The sequence below is a fragment of the Schistocerca gregaria genome, chromosome X (genome assembly GCF_023897955.1).
Source record: "Schistocerca gregaria isolate iqSchGreg1 chromosome X, iqSchGreg1.2, whole genome shotgun sequence".
In the NCBI taxonomy this organism is placed as follows: domain Eukaryota; kingdom Metazoa; phylum Arthropoda; class Insecta; order Orthoptera; family Acrididae; genus Schistocerca; species Schistocerca gregaria.
Genome location: NC_064931.1, coordinates 829,412,740 through 829,430,927, shown reverse-complemented (window position 1 = coordinate 829,430,927; position 18,188 = coordinate 829,412,740). Strand labels below are relative to the sequence as shown.

The following is an 18,188-nucleotide window of genomic DNA, read 5'->3' as shown; positions in this document are numbered from 1 at the left end:
GCTAAGCGAATTCCATTTCCAAGTAATCCATAAACCTGGTAAAATGATGGTTACGCAGATAGTCTCAATGGAAAGATTGATGTTTTAAGACCAGTGGACCAGTGGAGTGACAGGAAATGCAAGCTATAAAATATTTGCAACATAGCCAATTGTACACAACAGTGTATTATGCAAGACAAAAAAGCTCAGACAGTGTATTGTGGTTCCAATCACATTATGGGGAGAAGTGTGTCAGCAGCCACATGGTCACATGTTCTCCCTTCATGGTGGTCTTAGAATCATGAAACAGGGGGGAGCTGAACATTACCGATGGTGTACATGTAAACAAGTTGTGAAGAAATATGTAAATAATTGTGTTGTGTAAGATGTGAGCAGTGGGCTGAGTTGACCCATCAGTGTATTTACACAGTAGAGGTTACCAGAAGTTAATAAGTCTTTTGAAATGATTGGGTTGGACATTTTAGGACTTTCTGTGCAAATGCCACTGAGGAAATGCTACATTATGGCCACAATAAATCATTTTTTGAAATTTGTGGAATGGTAGCTGTCCTGAATGAACAAACCAACATGGTAGCACAGGCAATGGTGATTAATTAATTACTAAAGTTTCGTGTTTCAGTGATGTTAATCATGGACCAGGGCACCAATTATATCGCAGAACAGATGAGGCATATGTGCACAGTTTTGCATATATGTAAGTTGAGGACAAGTTCATTATCCACAGGAACAACAGACAGTACACACTGTACATTAGTACATAGCTCATAATTCTAAGATTCATAAAAGTATAGACCTTTAGTGATATGAAGTAGTACATGTCAGAAAATCCCACCGTCCTTTGAAATGACCAAACATAAACTGGGGAAGCATAGCAACACAGTGCGAAATTGTGCAAGGATATTAAGAGGTGTGGAAGTGGTTGAGAAAGCTATCACTAAGGTCCTCAAACATTAAGAGTGAATGGAACACAGTGATGCAAAACTATTGGAGTATTGTGTAGGGCAGTGAGTGAGGTTAACAAGATAATTTGCTCCAAAGGGAAATGGAAGAAATACGTTAGCGAATATCATGGTCCATATGAAGTACCTGAAATGACCACACTGGTGAACATTACGTTACAGCTTTCAACACATACAACTGTCATGCACTTTGGAATTATATGACGTTTTCAGAGAACGCCTGATTCGTTACTGTTGTCATCAGTGTCAGCCCCAGGAAAGGAGTGAAGGGATACTAAGAGGGAGCCAAGGCACGACACACCTGCACAAGCTAGACTCACACTACCACATGCATTCAGGCTACAGAAGTAATAGTAGATTGAGAATTTTTGTGGTTTCATTAGCTGTATTTCTTTTTGTGTGTCTTATGTCATATACTGTGGTAATGAGAGTGTGGAAGTAGATACTGTGCAAGTAATTAGTGATTTTCAATTATTTAAATGCATTTTTATGGTGAGATTTATTTTTTGCATGTATTTGTCTGGTATATTAGTTTGCTAATTGTAATTTTGGTTAAATTTAATTTTTTTGACAGGGTGAAGCTTATTTTTTGTTGTTTACTTGAGTTGGATTATTATGTTAGTGTAACAGTTCGGGAGTTTGTTCACTTTGTGTGTATGTAGTGTGTGGAGAGTGTAGTCACTAATCATTGCTGTCTCATGAATGATGTATTCAGTATTTGGGAAAAGCAGCATTTGTTTTTTGTGTGTTTTTCACTTGTAATAATGGTTTTTTGTAGTGAGCTGAGGATCTTTTTCGTTTTGTTTCGCTGTATACATGAGATAATGATTGTTTTGTTCTTTGCAGTGGAGTAAAGTAGGAGGATGAGTATTTTCTGGTGGAACGATCGTGTTAGCAGCTGTGACAAAACTATATTTGTTTTGAAAGCAGCAAATGGAGTGGAAAGTTTACAGAGAAATGGATTAAGTGGACGGGAAAGTTCATTGTAAGTACTTTTGTGTAGGTTTAGAAAGGGCATTCGTTAGAGGATATAACCTCGGCTAGGAACATTGGGAGAGAACGTAACAAACAGTGAAACAGGGAATGATTTTCGTGTAGAGCCAATCCAGTTTGATGCAGAGAGCCACAGGGCTGTGTGAAATGTGTGAAATAAAATTAGCTTTAGGAAGCACAGGAGCAGAAGGCTGCCCTCTAGACATCCTTGCAATGAAACCTTAGTTACAGAAAGTGCGTCCTCACTGGCTGACTCGATATACCATTCAGTGGTGGTTATCACATATTGTTAATAGCAAGGGTGGTCTAAGGGTACAGAATGATTGGAGCTGCAGGTTGGCACTATTTTAATCCTAGCCATACCAACTCATTTTTATAACGTGTAATGCAAGGGGGTGGGGGTACTTTGTGCCTACCACCAAGAAATACCTAAAATAACAAATTTCGTTAAATGTGTTCCACTTTTATTAACAACATACTTTATAAGTAGTTACTGAAGTATTAGTAGGGTACACAGAACCTGAAAATATCTTTCAGCCCAATCTTAGCAACACCGACGCATTTACCTTAATGTTTACACTGAATGGAGTGGTACTTTATGACAATCACAAAAAAATTAAAAAATACAAATTTCGTAAATTGTCATTAATATCATTCACAACATACCTCGGGGTCAACTTTTCGACTCTCAGCAACTATAATAGTGGCTACGTTTTTGATCATAATGTATCCACTACTGTACATGTCTGACAAACTTTTGGAAGTATTACCCGCTAAGAACACGACCTTCCTGAACAGTACCTTGGTTCCCAACCTACTCAGTCCTCTGGATGATCTTATAGCAGTGCAGAAGGGGCGTATTAGGCGGGGTAAATGCTTAATACATACAACAGTGTTGCAGCAGATACCACCACCAAATCGCTGTGAAAGGAGCTTCATCTTCCAGAAGTATCTTGACCCTGATTCACGTTTGTGCAGCCTACATATATTTAGGACAGAAAACCGCCCCCCCCCAATCCTGCTGAACTCCCCATCCACCAAATACTGACCCAGTGAATCACCCCCACAGTTGAGGCGTAAGGGCAGTACGTCACGTCATTGGTCTTGCACGGAGCACGTCGCCAAGAGTATGTGGATTCTGCTCACGGATGCGAGGGCGACTTCGCGCGACACCACAGCAGCCTCGAGGAGGGACAAAAGGAACGTTTCACATCTTCAACGCTGCAAAACTGCCTACAACCTACGTCCATTTGAAGCCACAGACTGTAATCAGGCCTTGGTCTCCACCCACAGGTTTCTCCTTCACACTTCCAGCCATTACCAAATTGACTATTCGTTGATCCCTCAGGATACCTCAACTGATGTAACATAAGACCTGGAGTCAGTAAATAGGGTACACTCCTCAAATTTTTGGGTGAACATGTTGAGGAAAACTTGAAATGGAAGAAACCTGTTACTGAGCTTCTCAAACAATTAAGTTCATCTACTTTTGCTCTTCATATATTTGCTAGTCTTAGAAACAAACGAATCAACGTACTGACATACTTTGCATATTTCCACCTAATAATGTCTTGTGCAATAATATTCTGGGTAACTCACCACTCTTAAAGAAAATACTGATTGAACAAAAGCGCGCAATAAGAGTAATACGTGGTGTTCATCTGCGTCGTCACGTAGTACCTCTTCAAGGAGTTAGGCGTTTCAGTTGCGCCGTCATAGTTCGTTGATAAAATTCGTCATAAATAATCCATCACAGTTGGAGACGAACAATGGTTTACTACAATATGAGAGTAACGAATGACATACATTACCCTTTATTAAAGCTGTCAGAGACGCAGAAAAAATGTCCGACAGAGAGCAAAGCAAGTTTTAAATCCAACCTAAAATCATTTCTACTGAACAGTTCCTTCAGTTACATGTACTAATTTCCATCTAAAAAGAACATACTGTAAATCAAAACAAGAAAGAGGAACTTGTTTTTAAGTGTAGACGCATGAGTAGCACTAAAATACAATGTGTTCATGAATGTTGACCTAATTATTTGTACGTATCCAGTAAACTGACTGGTTCCACATCATTTATATAGAAGAATCATTCAGATGATCTGCAGATCATCTAACTGTGTCGTGTCAACAGATGGCTTCTGTTAGTCAAACTGAGCCATAAATTTCTGTACGCCGAGTTCAGTTCAGCATCTCTTCATTAGTTACACTATAAACCGAACTAATTTTCAGCATTCTTTTGTAGTACTACATTTCGAAAGCTTCTATTTTGTTTTTGTCTGCGCTCCTGATAGTCCATATTTCACTTACATATAAGATTACGTTCTGACAAATACTTTCAGAAAAGGTTCCTTAACATTAAAATTTATACTCGATGTTACCAGACTCCTGTTTTTAAGAGATTCTTTTCCTGCTACTGACACACTGTATGTTAAATCCTCTCTATTTCAGCCATCCTCAGTATTTTATTACCCAAATACCGCGACTCTTCTACTACTTTCACAGTCTCGTTTCCTAACGTAAACGACTCAGAATCTACTGACTTAATTCAGCTACACTTCATTACCATTGTTCACTTCTTTTAGTGTCCATGCTATAGTCTCATTTCGTTCAAATGATCGTCCAAACCTTTTGCTCTATCTGACAGACTTTGAGTGTCATCGTCAAACCTCGAAGTTGTAACAAAATTGATGACGATTTCGTGGCCACCTGTTCATGCATTCCTGTTTGCTTTCGTCTCGGGATATTCGGTCGACTTTATGACGTTTCGCTAGCACGAGTGGTCGATATTCTAAAGCCACTCGTGCTCAGGAAACGTCGGAAAAATCATAAAACGGACGTTAGTCGAGAATCCAGAGATGAAAACCAACTGAAAACACGTCTTAAAGTTTTTATTTCTCCTCCATGAACTTTACTCCCCTTTCCCTATTTGTCCTTGGCTACTTTTTTACTTGCTCAATATACAGATTAAATAAGATGGGCTTCAGGCTACAACTCTGTCCCACTCATTTCTCAACTGTTGCCTTCTTTTCGTGTACCCCATAGTCAAGTGCAGCCTGATTTCTGTACATGTCGTATATACACGGTCCAGTCACATGAATCCGTCCACATGTTAAAATCCTGAATAACCACCTTTTGGAACAGAGTCATTGATATTCTGGAAGATAACGACAGGGATGTGGAGCCATCCAAGCCGTGCTAGGTTTGACGGTAAAAGATCCATGGCGTGATCAGCCCGATGGAGGTGGTCCCACAGATTCTCGAGTGAATTTAAATCCTGGGAGTTTGGGGGCGAGGGAGTATGTTAAACTCATCCAGGTTCTCTTCAAACCACGCATGAACGGTGCGACCTGTGTAACACATTGCATTGACCTGCTGGTAGATGCCATCGTGCTGAGGAAAAAAAACTGCATGTAGGGGAGAACATGGTCCCCAAGGATAGATGCATACTTTTGTTGATCCAGTGTGAATTCTAGAATGACTACATCACCCAAGGAATGACACGAAAACATTCCCCAGCCCATAAGGCTCCCACCCGTCGCTCGGATCCTTCCGACGATTGTTGCGGAGCCGTAAACGAAAAATGTCACCTGTTCGATGGAGCATAGAACTTGAATCATCTGGAAAGGCCACCGGTTGCCACTAAGTGGACGTCGAGCTGCAAGACCGGTGTGTAAATTCCAGCCTTCGTCGGCGATGAACAACAGTCAGCATGAGCGAATCAGCCAAACACCTGCTGCGGAGGCCCCCACGCAGCAAAGTTCACGGAACCGTTGTTGAGGAGACACTGTTTGTAGCCCCCTTGTTTCATCTGGCTGATCAGTTGTTCAACAGACACGTCTCTGCGCACGTATTGATCTCTACAGCCGTCCTTCAGCTCTGTCATGTATGACGCACGGTGCACCACAGTTGCATCGGCGCCGGTTTTGGATAGCGCCGTTTGGCTATGCACTATGTACGTACTTGATCCACAGCGGCACGCAAACAATTTACAGACTTAATCGTTTCGGAAATGCTTTTCCGCGTCGACCACCGCCCCTCCTGGGTGTTACATAAAGGTACGGCCAAACTTTCAGGAAACATTCCTCACACACAATGAAACAGAAGATGTTATGTGGACATGTGTCCGGAAACTCTTACTTTCCATGTTAGAGCTCATTTTATGACTTCTCTTCAAATCACATTAATCATGGAATGGAAACACACAGCAACAGAACGTACCAGCGTGACTTCAAACACTTTGTTACAGGAAATGTTCAAAATGTCCTCCGTTAGCGAGGATACATGCATCCACCCTCTGTCACATGGAATCCCTGATGCAGCCCTAGAGAATGGCGTATTGTATCACGGCCGTCCACAATACGAGAACGGAGAGTCTCCACATTTGGTACCGTTGTTGCGTAGACAAAAGCTTTCAAATGCCCCCATAAATGAAAGTCAAGAGGGCTGAGGTCAGGAGAGCGTGGAGGGCATGGAACTGATCCCCTTCTACCAATCCATCGGTCACCGAATCTGTTGTTGAGAAGCGTACGAACACTTCGACTGCAGGAGCTCCATCGTGCAGGAACCACATGTTGTGTCGTACTTGTAAAGGCACATGTTCTAGCAGCACAGGTAGAGTATCCCGTATGAAATCAGATAACGTGCTCCATTGAGCGTTGGTGGAAGAACATACTGACGAAACTAAAATGAGCTCTAACATGGAAATTAAGCGTTTCCGGACACATGTCCACATAACATCTTTTCTTTATTTATGTGTAAGGAATGTTTCCTGAAAGTTTGGCCGTACCTCTTTGTAACACCCTGTATAGCCTCCACTGCTAATGCTGCCGCCTGATAACATGTGGTGTAGTTTTTACAGATTAATTGTCCTAAAATATAAATAATACATAATTATAAGCACGCCACACACAGATGGTTGTGTTACAGATTTTCGTTGCATGTGACTTAAGTGAAATCTCGGTTTTGTGTGTTTGTTTTCATAACATCCGTCCAACAGATGTGAATACATTCCCACTACATCCTTATTGTTGCACACGTAAATTTTTCTCGCTGAAGACTTTAGATTTGTCACAGAGAGGATTTCTACCACGCACCACACGTTTAGATATATACAAAGAGTTTACAAACATATGAGTATCAAAGATGCTATGACATATCGCAACATTTGAAGATGTCCCATGTTTCGAAAGGATCATATTTTCACTTGCGCAACTGAAATGCATTTTACACTAGTACATAGACATTGATTTTTTGAGCTGATACTGTTACATTAATTATAAAGTTGTTCCTCTTCTTTTCTTTTAGTACTGAATAGGTAAAGTAGTACATTGTTTAACTACATTTAGCATCACGAGAATTATAGTAACGTACAAATTTGCTATTTGATCTGCAGATAGGCTGGTTGCTGCCGAACACCATCAACAAAGACAGTGTAACTGGATAGCGTGAATTTTGCTCCCTTTATCGAATTGCTGTTGCCTTCAGAACTTGAAGAAAGCGCGTACTGACCTAGGATGGGGCGCATGCAGATGAAGCGGCCCGAGTAGCAGAGGCAGCGGCCGCGGTACGCCTGGTACGACGGCGCCGCGTGGTTGTAGAAGGCGAACTCGGTCTTGCAGGGCGCGCGCTCGACGCACACCGTGTTGCACACCAGCTGCTCACCCTCGCTGCACTGGCACAGCTCGGAGCAGTCGGGCTCGTTCTCCTGGTACAGCTGCGCTCACACACACCAGCGCGTGCATTACCCGTATTATACACGCTGTGTCCGGCGTCGCAGTATCGGGGAGGCAGCTGAGCGCTGTGGCAGGTGGAGTAACCGTTTTATCCGAACTAGACGTGTTGGGAGCGGCCTCGGGAGGATGGACGAGACAATCTTTGAGCCATTTAGCGTTTCAGATTGGTGCATCTACTCACAGAACTGAGCAAAAACCTCAAGCTGAAATTTTACTGAGTAACAGTAGTGTATCGACTGACCTGTTCAAATACTTCAGGTCGATGTTAGTACTGCAACTGACTCTTGCAGGCTGTGCATGACGGAGAGGTTGACATTGAATTGGTGTCATCAGTAATTACATCGAGGTCCTGTGCACTACATGAAAACAGGACTGCGGTTTGCAATTATTGGATTGATGTTTATTCGTCCAATAGTACCTTTTAATAGGTGTGTGGATACTACACTGGGTGATTATAATTTAAATGCAGCTACTCATGGAGATCCAGTGTGGGCTCCAATTATCGTACGGCAGCGAAAATTGGTAGATACGCGAACGAGCCAACGCGGGACGGATTTACACTACTGGCCATTAAAATTGCTACACCACGAAGAAGACGGGCTACAGACGCAAAATTTAACCGAGAGCAACAAGATGCTGTGATATCCAAATGTTCTCAGAGCATTCACACAAGGTTGGCGCCGGTGGCTGACAGGAGGAAAGTTTCCAACCGATTTCTTATACACAAACAGCAGTTGACAGGCTTTGCCTGGTGAAACGTTGTTGTGATGCTTCGTGTAAGGAGGAGAAATGTGTACCATCATGTTTCCGACTTTGATAAACGTCGGTTGTAGCCTATCGCGATTGCGGTTTATCGTATTCCGACATTGCTGCTCGCGTTGGTCGAGATCCAATGACTCTTAGCAGAATATAGAATCGGTGGGTTCAGGAGGCTAATACGGAACGCCGTGATGGATCCCAACGGTCTCGTATCACTAGCAGTCGATATGTCAGGCATCTTATCCGCATGGCTGTAACGGATCGTGACGCCACGTCTCTATCCCTGAGTCAACAGATGGGGACGTTTGCAAGACAACAAACATCTGCAGGAACAGTTCGACGAGACCATGGCTCGGAGACCATGGTTGTGGTTACCCTTGACGCTGCGTCACAGACAGGAGCACCTGCGATGTTGTACTCAACGACGAACCTGGGTGCACGAATGGCAAAATGTCATCTTTTCGGATGAATCCAGGTTCTGTTTACAGCATCATGATGGTCACATCAGTGTTTGGTGACATCGTGGTGAACGCACATTGGAAGCATGTACTCGTCATCGCCATACTGGCTTATCACCTAGCGTGATGCTATGGGTGCCATTGGTTACACGTCTCGGTCACCTCTTGTTCGCATTGACGGCACTTTGAACAGTGGACGTTCCATTTCAGATGTGTTACTACCCGTGGCTTTACCCTTCATTCGATCCCTGCGAAACCCTACATTTCAGCAGGACAATGCACGACCGCATGTTGCAGGTCCTGTACGGGCCTTTCTGGATACAGAAAACTTTCGACTGCTGACCTGGCCAGCACACTCGCCAGATCTCTCACCAATTGAAAACGTCTGGTAAGTGGTGGCCGAGAAACTGGCTCGTCAGAATACGCCCGTCAATACTCTTGATGAACTGTGGTATCATGTTGAAGCTGCATGGGCAGCTGTACCTGTACACGCAATCCAAGCTGTGTTTGGCTCAATGCCCTGGCGTATCAAGGCCGTTATTAAGGCCAGAGGTGGTTGTTCTGGGTACTGATTTCTCAGGATATATGCACCCAAATTGCGTGAAAATGTAATCACATGTCAGTTCTAGTGTAATATATTTGTACAATGAATACCCGTTTATCAACTGCATTTCTCCTTGTTGTAGCAATTTTAATGGCCAGTAGTGTACAGTGGAAAAAATAGTACCAATTTTGGCCACCAGATGTAAATCTGACGCTGTACAGCGTCTCGTCGACGTCTCCGATACTCTTATTGAACAAAATGTATAATTGGTGGTTGATAATAAAATCAACATGATGCATTTCTTACTATTTTGACTTTCTCTACCCAAGCTCTGTTCCTAATCTATCGCATAGGGAAATATTTCTATATGTATTTCTTGCATTCATAGCAGCAGATTTTCACCTGGTCGCAAATATTTGAACTAATTTCTTTCAGCGTGTATCCGTTCCGCATTATCACATTAGAATATTTACCAAATTTTGTTGCCATACGGTAATTTAAGCCCGCGCTGTACCTCTAGGAGTAGCTGCACTTTAGTTATAATCACCCGGTTCTACAACTCTTTTTCAGAGAACTAACAACTATCTAAAGGACCTACAGTAGTTTCGTGGAGAATAACACAAGAGTACATATCGCCAGGCGTCTATGACAATATTACGAAGTGTTCTTGATGGCGTGAAGTATGCTCATGCTAAATGGCGCATCGATTAGCTCGGACTTGTTTCCAAGGGCGGTCCTAGCCTTCTAATTTGGCTGAAAACCGACACGCCAGCTGGAAAAGTTTGAGGTGCAGGGCAGAGTACATGCGCTGATCTCAGTGTGCCACCCATACTGGGTCCCGCGCGACGCCGGTCACAGCGCTCATGCCTTACGCGCAGTATCCTGTATTACAAAAGCGGAGTGAGAAAACAGTACTGAAAAGGGATCTCTTTCAGCCTTATTCGTAACATTTCTCTAAATATATTTCATCAGTAACGTATACATTACATTATCATAGTCTTTGGCGGTTATAATTTTTCTCTAGTTACTCAACCATGGCACCACATAGCACGGTCAACGTAACGTACCTACTTGGTGCGAACTTATTTCATTGTAAAAGCCTCTCGCGTTTCCAGCCGCACTGTGTCGCAAATTGACTATGTCGTTTCTTGGAAATATTTGTTCGTCATCTAAAAATTGGAAGGGAAGTTGTTCTCGAACTGCCGAGGATATCGCGCAATTAGGTAACTCTATAATCGTTCATAGCAACACGATGCAGACACCTTCATCTATGCACAATGTTATTCGTAACTCTTACACGCGTGAGATCCCTTTTCAGAATTGCTAACTTTTAAAATTAATCGGGAAATCTGTAATGTTCTCTTGCGATACAGGTTAGCGTGCAAAACACAGTGAACTGTTGTTAATGACAATGAGGACACTGCTGGACATGGAAACTACCACGTGTGCAGCGAGTCATCGATGTGTCGCAGCCGCATGTTGAACAAATAGTGAAACGTGAATGAATTAGTTGCGAGCCTTTAAGGTCGCTGGAACACTTTCGTAAGTATAACACTGACACAAGAGTCAAAACTAACTAGAACTTCACAGATGTGCCTGTTAAATTAAATTACCTTTGCATGCGCAAGGCTTAGGAAGAAGATAAACTGCAGTAGCAGATAAAGGTATCCTAGTTATATAGGCCACTACAGTCTGTGGTGACTTCACTTTATCCGCGTCAGCGGATTGTTTACAGTGAAAGGTTGCCATAGTTGGATGCTGAGAATGATGACCCACTGTTTACTCTGACGAGTTCCGTTCCAATGGTGACAATGATCACAGACAGGAATAGATCGGGCTGAGACTGCCATAGGTCCTAGTTTCTGCCTGCTATCTTTAATAACTATGGCTCCCGAGCAACTCTCTATTTTTTTTTTGACGACAGAGACAAAGAATAGCCTTTATGGCTCTATGACCTCGTATATTGTCAGTTCAGTGACAGCGTTTCTTAATTTGCAAAATATACGTGCATAACAGGTGCGCGTGTAGCTACAGGAAGTATGGCGAAGTGGATCTATAAACATTACTCTCAATTTGTAATGTAATTCTTGTCGGTACACTCTGTATACAGCTGCGACACGCAAAGATGATTTTTTAGGTGCGTGTTCTGAATAAAGATGGGTTCTGACATGTTAATATAAGTTGAAAGATCATGTCTGTTCAATCAAGTTTCTCGTACTGACGGAAGATGTGGTAATATCCATGCCAAGCAATGAAAATCACTATTGTTATTGTTATTACTGTTATTGTCATCATCATCATCTTTAACGTTACTACTTAATACTTCCATTCAGTTCCCAGTGCAATTTTATTTGTACAAAGAAACTTACAGAGCGATATATGCTTAAATATAAGGAGATATACGACGGTAGCATTTCTAGTAGAATAAGGTCATAAATAAAACAAATAATCACCTTAATAACACCAAGAGACACACATGAGGTATCAGGCTACCCACCCTCTAACAGAAAGCATTCTTTACAGTAAACTATATATAGAAATTATGCCATCCAGGAGATTTGTTCAAATCATTTATTCACAACAGTTGTCCCTGGGTGGCCGCTTGTAAGTCCTTTTAAAGTAAAAAGATGTTTTCCCTTAGGCTGTGTATTATCATGAAGTTTGTTACACACGTACTGATTAGAATGATCCTGTTTCTTAGCAACTGACCTGATCCCTCAACTTCTGGAAAACTGAGATACAGTACTGCCAGTAACTTACCTGAGAAATACTTACATACAAGTAGACCACTTCTACGTCCGTGTCTTCATTTATTTGAAAATATTAGTTCTTGGCAGCATGCTTGTTGAAGATAAACTTACGGGCTTGAATAAGGTGATTTCTTCATATGATGAGTGATTGGACGGTCTATCATGATAGGTTTTTAACATGTAAGTTCTTCTGGACGATGTTATAATTCTGTTAGCTCGAAACATACGGCAATTGTTTCCTGCTTCAGAAGTTGAGTTAGCTGATGCAGTGGTTAAGGCACAGGATTTCGGTCGGGAAAGCAGTGCTGAAATTCCTGTCCGGCGATCCAGGTATTGGCTTTCTGTAGTTTCCCAAAATCACTTAATGCGAATGCCAGGATGTATTCTTTGAACAGGCCACTGCCGATCTTCTCATCCATGTCCAATCCGAGATTCTGCTCTTCTCCAGTGACTTTGCTAGCTGAATTTTAAGTACTTATATTATTCCTTCATGCTTCAGAATCCAAGAATAAGATCGTATTGAAGTCTGGTTGTTCTGCATCTTCTGGAATTTACTGCCCACACACACATTATCTGTACTAGTTGAGAATTTAGGTTCATTTCGATCATAGGACGATTAATTAACTGTATATTCTTCCAAATACATTTCTTAATTTTGTTAGGCTGCATTCTATTTACCTTCACTGTGATTATGTTCTGTAGTTTAATGTGAAGTACCCATTTTCTTCAACAGTTTTTCATTTTTACATTATTCTGAAATATTTTTTTCTTTGAATCTTATAAAAACAGCAATACTTGTAAAGATGGTCTTAATACAGTTATTCTGCATTCAGCTATTCAGTTTTATTTTTTTCAAAGATGTAACCTTGCAACAAAAGTGAATGAAAATATACCTTACTTAAACTTATGCAGCATCAGCGAATGAATACATGTATTTAAGTTATTATATCAATATTCTTTCAGTTATTCAGTACTTCCATAAATTACTGATAATATTGTAATTCCGGCACAGAGAAGAGTCTTAGTTTTGCTATCATATATTAATTCACAAATATTATCCAATGAATGTCACTCAAGGATTATTTGCGGTATGACTTTTCTAAATATTACGACGTCTCTGATCCTCATAGAAGTAATTCAGACAGTTAACTTACAAATTCGAAATAAATAACTTTCTGGCTATATCCTCTTATAAATGAAACGAAAAATTTTTAAGGTTATTATAGCTTTCTTGAACACCCACTCATCCTCAATATTAGATTCTCAATCGTATTATATTTTTCTCTGATGTGTTTTACTTAGCAGAAATATTCAACTCAGATAACAACTGAAAGAAGTTTTTAGTAGTTGTGCACGTTATCCAGCTGGCTGCACTACAAGTTTGTCCCTGTCATCTTCTACGTTCAACATTAGAATAAAACTCAAGCTGTTGGAATGCTTATGCTTTCCGTCACCGTTAACAGTACTTCAAACACTTTAATATCACTTTCTTCAGTTTTAGCAAATTTTCCAGTGAAAACGTAATAGAAAATATTGTTCGTAAATTTCACATTTATCTATTCTTTATGCTTCTCTTCATAAGTATATCAGTCATTGAGACACTCATAACAAAACTGTATTGCACATCAAATTAAATTTTTTTCGACTACATACAAACTATGATGTGCACTAATACTGAAAGCAATTCACAAATCTTCAATAAAAGCCCTGTAACACAAAAACTAATAAATCCTTTGGTTTGAAGGTTTAAAAATTCTGTCCTTGTTGGTGTGAACTTTCTGCATAACACTAATGATTTATTTCTTCACCTTATGATAGATAACTATAATTGTCAACTTCATTATATGTTTTATCTAAATTAGACATGACTCATATGCTTGAAGGCTTTATTTTCTGTAATGTATCGTAGATGATCGTAATTTTTTTATTATGTCATCTATTTTCACAAATAGCTCAAAATTTTCTCAAAGCAATAACATTCCTCTTGATTTATATTTTTGTAACATAATATTAATAATAATAGCAGATTCTTTCATTAGCCTTCAGAAAAATGCTAAACAGTTATTTGCTATAGGCGATCTTCTCCCTGTACTTTATGGTAGAAAATAGTTACTGATATATTTCCTTTTTGCCAGAAGAAAATGAGAAATGAGTTATAATGTTGATGTTAATATCATCAATGCTTATTGGTAGTATAATGATCTTTGTAGTATATATAATGAGCTTTTAAGTTTCCTCAGTTTTTTAAGAGTTGGAGTGGAATATATTAAAATATAATTCGGTGTATTCCATTGCATTATTTCTTGTTGCGCATAATGATTTGTACATGTCCTTAATTTTCATGAGTATCAGAGATCAAGATTAAAATTTTTTGAATTTTTTTGGTTCCACGATAATTTTTTCATTAAGGCATCCTATTTACCATTTTTCCTATTTAGTATACTTTAGATATACTTTACTGAAGTGTGAAAGTAAATTACATGATGTTAACTCGATTTTGAATTATGTATATACTCTTACATTTAATTTCTTTGCAATATTAAATTTTTCAAGACATTTCAATGGGCTTGTAGAACATTATAAAACTCATGTTAATTTTTTGGCACTTCAGTAGATTCTTCTACATTGTTATTTCCAGAGAAGAATTAATTTTTAATTCTTCCATCATTCCACTGTCATCCAGACAACTTCTTTCATATATCCTCCCATTTCCCTGTAACATTTTATGAAGGAAACTACTGAACATGCTGAAAGAGAGGAAGATGCTGCCTCACACACAAAAGCTATACCTAATTCTTAGTCACTATACATAACTTTGCATTCAACATTTAACAAATTTTTGTTAATGTTGCTTATGGTTAATGCACTTTAACATTATATGCTGATGCAGTTGGAGGTAACAAAACTCATTCTCTTTGTGTAGATGTTATCTGTAGGTAGCACATTTCGATATATATTTCTGTTAAGTGAACAGTGAAAATAAAATAGAAATAAAACGTTTTTGAATATAGACAACGTCATACTTTCCTGTAGACAATAATGAATTACCAAAACATTCTTGTGCATTGGAAATTTACAACACACTATATAAAGACTCAACTAATTGGTGCCAAATTGATCACTCTTTCATTATTATTTGGATTATGACATCAAGTGATCTTCAGTGAGCCATTATTTTTAACTACCACTTGCATTGGCTATTGTCAAATTCTATGTCAGAAGACCAGTTTCTTCATTTCATCTAGGATTGCTTTTTTTTATTTATTGACTATGATACTCTTTGAACCATTTGATATATGACACAAATCAAACTAATTCTGGTAACGTATTCTCTTACCATTTATACAATTTTACTACATATGGCTGTGAGTAAAATAATTATTTGTTCAATAGACTGAATTAGACAGCATACTGCAGAAAATTCAAGGATGTATATTATTTTCTGTTATGAACACCTAGTAATTTATTCCACTATTTTTCTATCTGTGTTAGTTACCCACATATATGTCGCAATGCGCCAATTTGAATAAGAATTTGATACAATTTGTTGTAACCTCATTAAGAAATGTTTGTGTACCAGAAGTAGGCCCTTTTTGTATTTATTTTCGTTGCAATTCTTTATGGACGTAAATATTATCACGCAGTCTTTTTTATATCCAATTCATATTACTGGAACACCATAAAAAACGTTTATGTAAGTATTTACTTTAGACTGCTATGTGCTATCTTTTAATAAGACTGAAATTATTACATAATTCTGTGCTTTAATCTGTCCATCAACGATTTAAAAAAATAATGTAAATTGTTAGTTAAATTTTTTCCATTCATTTTATAAAAATGCTATCCATACGTGGAATAGCTTACTTTTCCAATCACAGTGCAGCTTCCTTTGATTCGTGCAAGAAAAGTGATGGGTAATTATGTCAGAAAAGATTAAAAATGAAGAATGCGATGGATTTCAGTAGCCTCTCAGCCTGAAAAATATATTTTGTTGCTCTCTCCTCTTTGTAATAGTATGTTCATTCTTGCCAGTAACTGTTTTTCTTTTTCCAATATTTTCGATCGCAGCAAGATCATATGTTGACTCACCCTTTTCCCTTTTCCTTCACGGATGTACTGTACAGACTGCTGAGGACGGTGAACCACACAGTAACCTGAAATGCAGACAATCATTAGTACTATGATTTTGATACGTAATGAATTTACAGTTTCATAATAAATATTTAAGTTCATATTTATAATATAAACTAGGAAAGAAGTAATTTACTCTTTCTGTGTTGTGAAAGTCTTCAAGATTGCTATATAATGCATGATTTGTGTCATTACGTTTTTTAATAGCGAGGGATAAGGAGGCAATATGGGTAGATTTTGCATTCGGAGGACTTCAACTGAACTGAGTAAGAAACAGGAGCAACACCTTGTCTGACACACGCGCATCATATACTGTCGATACAAATCTGTACCGACATAGTAAATACGTTGCCGCACAGAGATCATCAATGTAATCAAAGCTGTATTTCAGTGTGTTATGTGACACGTTTCCTCACTGTAATCGTATGCTGTTTTAGCCTACAACTGAACAACTTTCCAAGTAACATTCTCATAAAATGTAGCCATTGTTTGTTCATCGAAGTAGTTAGTTCCATGCTTTCTTGTTACTGAACGTCTTAAACTTCAACAGTGTGTAAATCCCCAGTTCAATAAAACCACGTTGGCGTCAAGTATGCGGCTGGCAGGATAGTGTTAGGGTATCATTGTATGAGACTTTATAGTGTAAAAAAGTGTCCTACCGCGCTAAAAGGTGGGCCCTGGGAAGGAAAGAAGTTCTCACTCCAACAAATGTTTTTTGACTATTGCTTTTACCACTGCAAGATTACTAAATATAACTGTCCATAAGTTACATTAAAACCCTTTCTCTTGTAAAATGTAGAGACACTCAGCATGAAAATAAGTCATTCGTACACTTATCCTGTGTTGTGTGATAATATAACCATGTAATTTGCATTAAAAGAACAAGAATCATTGAACAAACTGCAATCAGTACCGAGTGCGCCTAGAACTGCGTTGCCTATAGTGTTCCTGTCACCTCTGTCTGCAGATATTCTATTTAAAAAAACTGGTTATCTTCGATGTGGATGTCACGTTCTTTACTTACTGTAATAACAAAATGATGAACTCAACAGAAGAGATCATTTTTCTGTAAAAGCATGTTGTTCCTTTCTTTAGTATGGTGTCTAGTAAGTTCCTGAAATTGTATGGATAGCTCCCATTTCTCCACAGACCCCTGTGACATCCCTCATACTCAGGTACTCCCAGCAACAGTCATCCCATTACATAGAACATGTGAAATGTATTATCTTTCATTTCATGTAGTCGTCTAGCAGTTACGTGTTCTGGTATACCAATTTAATTGCAAGACCTAGAGTGAGTATCTGCAGAAGACTCACTTTTCGTCTGGGGCGTACTGTTGGCCACTCATAACTATCAAGTACGAATTCTCTCGACGTATTTCTCACTTGTAAGAATTTCATAAAACCTAGCTGTTTTTTTTATCTTCTTTAACATACTGAACAAAATCCTTTAATGCCGTCAATGATAGTGTCTGTGGAACTGCCATTACATCATTGTAGTATAACTTCTTCACTTTCTGGACCGTTCGTGGTGGCGACTTTCTTGCTTCCCATCAAGAGATTCAGTTGAGTCGATCTTCTTCTTTATGTAGCTCTGAGTTGACCAAAGGTAAATAAAGTGCTCCAAACCATAACATAAGTGTGGTAAATTCAATCTGTAAACGAAAGTCAAGACAGTCTTTCCAATCTTCTATGATTTTTGTATCATTATTTTACTTTTGTTTTTCAGTGGGATATGTAGGATTCTGCGCTAATTTTCTATTGTTCCAGACAGCATATTTCTACAGAGCCCTTCTAATAGTGCTGTAAACTTAAGTACTTTACCTGGCCTATCTCTTCACCTTCGTATCACAGTAAT

The 18,188-nt window shown here is 39.2% G+C and overlaps 1 protein-coding gene across 1 annotated transcript in view; it reads right to left on the bottom strand.

Annotated features, from left to right (window-relative positions):
- Window positions 1–18,188, bottom strand: part of LOC126298556 (uncharacterized) — a 902,811-nt gene that overhangs the window by 114,834 nt on the left and 769,789 nt on the right. The window contains exons 9-10 of the mRNA XM_049989913.1: window positions 16,290–16,354; window positions 7,466–7,670 (exon numbers count right to left, since the gene is read on the bottom strand). Of these exons, the coding sequence (XP_049845870.1) occupies window positions 7,466–7,670; window positions 16,290–16,354 (270 nt within the window). The remainder of the gene's footprint in view (window positions 1–7,465; window positions 7,671–16,289; window positions 16,355–18,188) is intronic.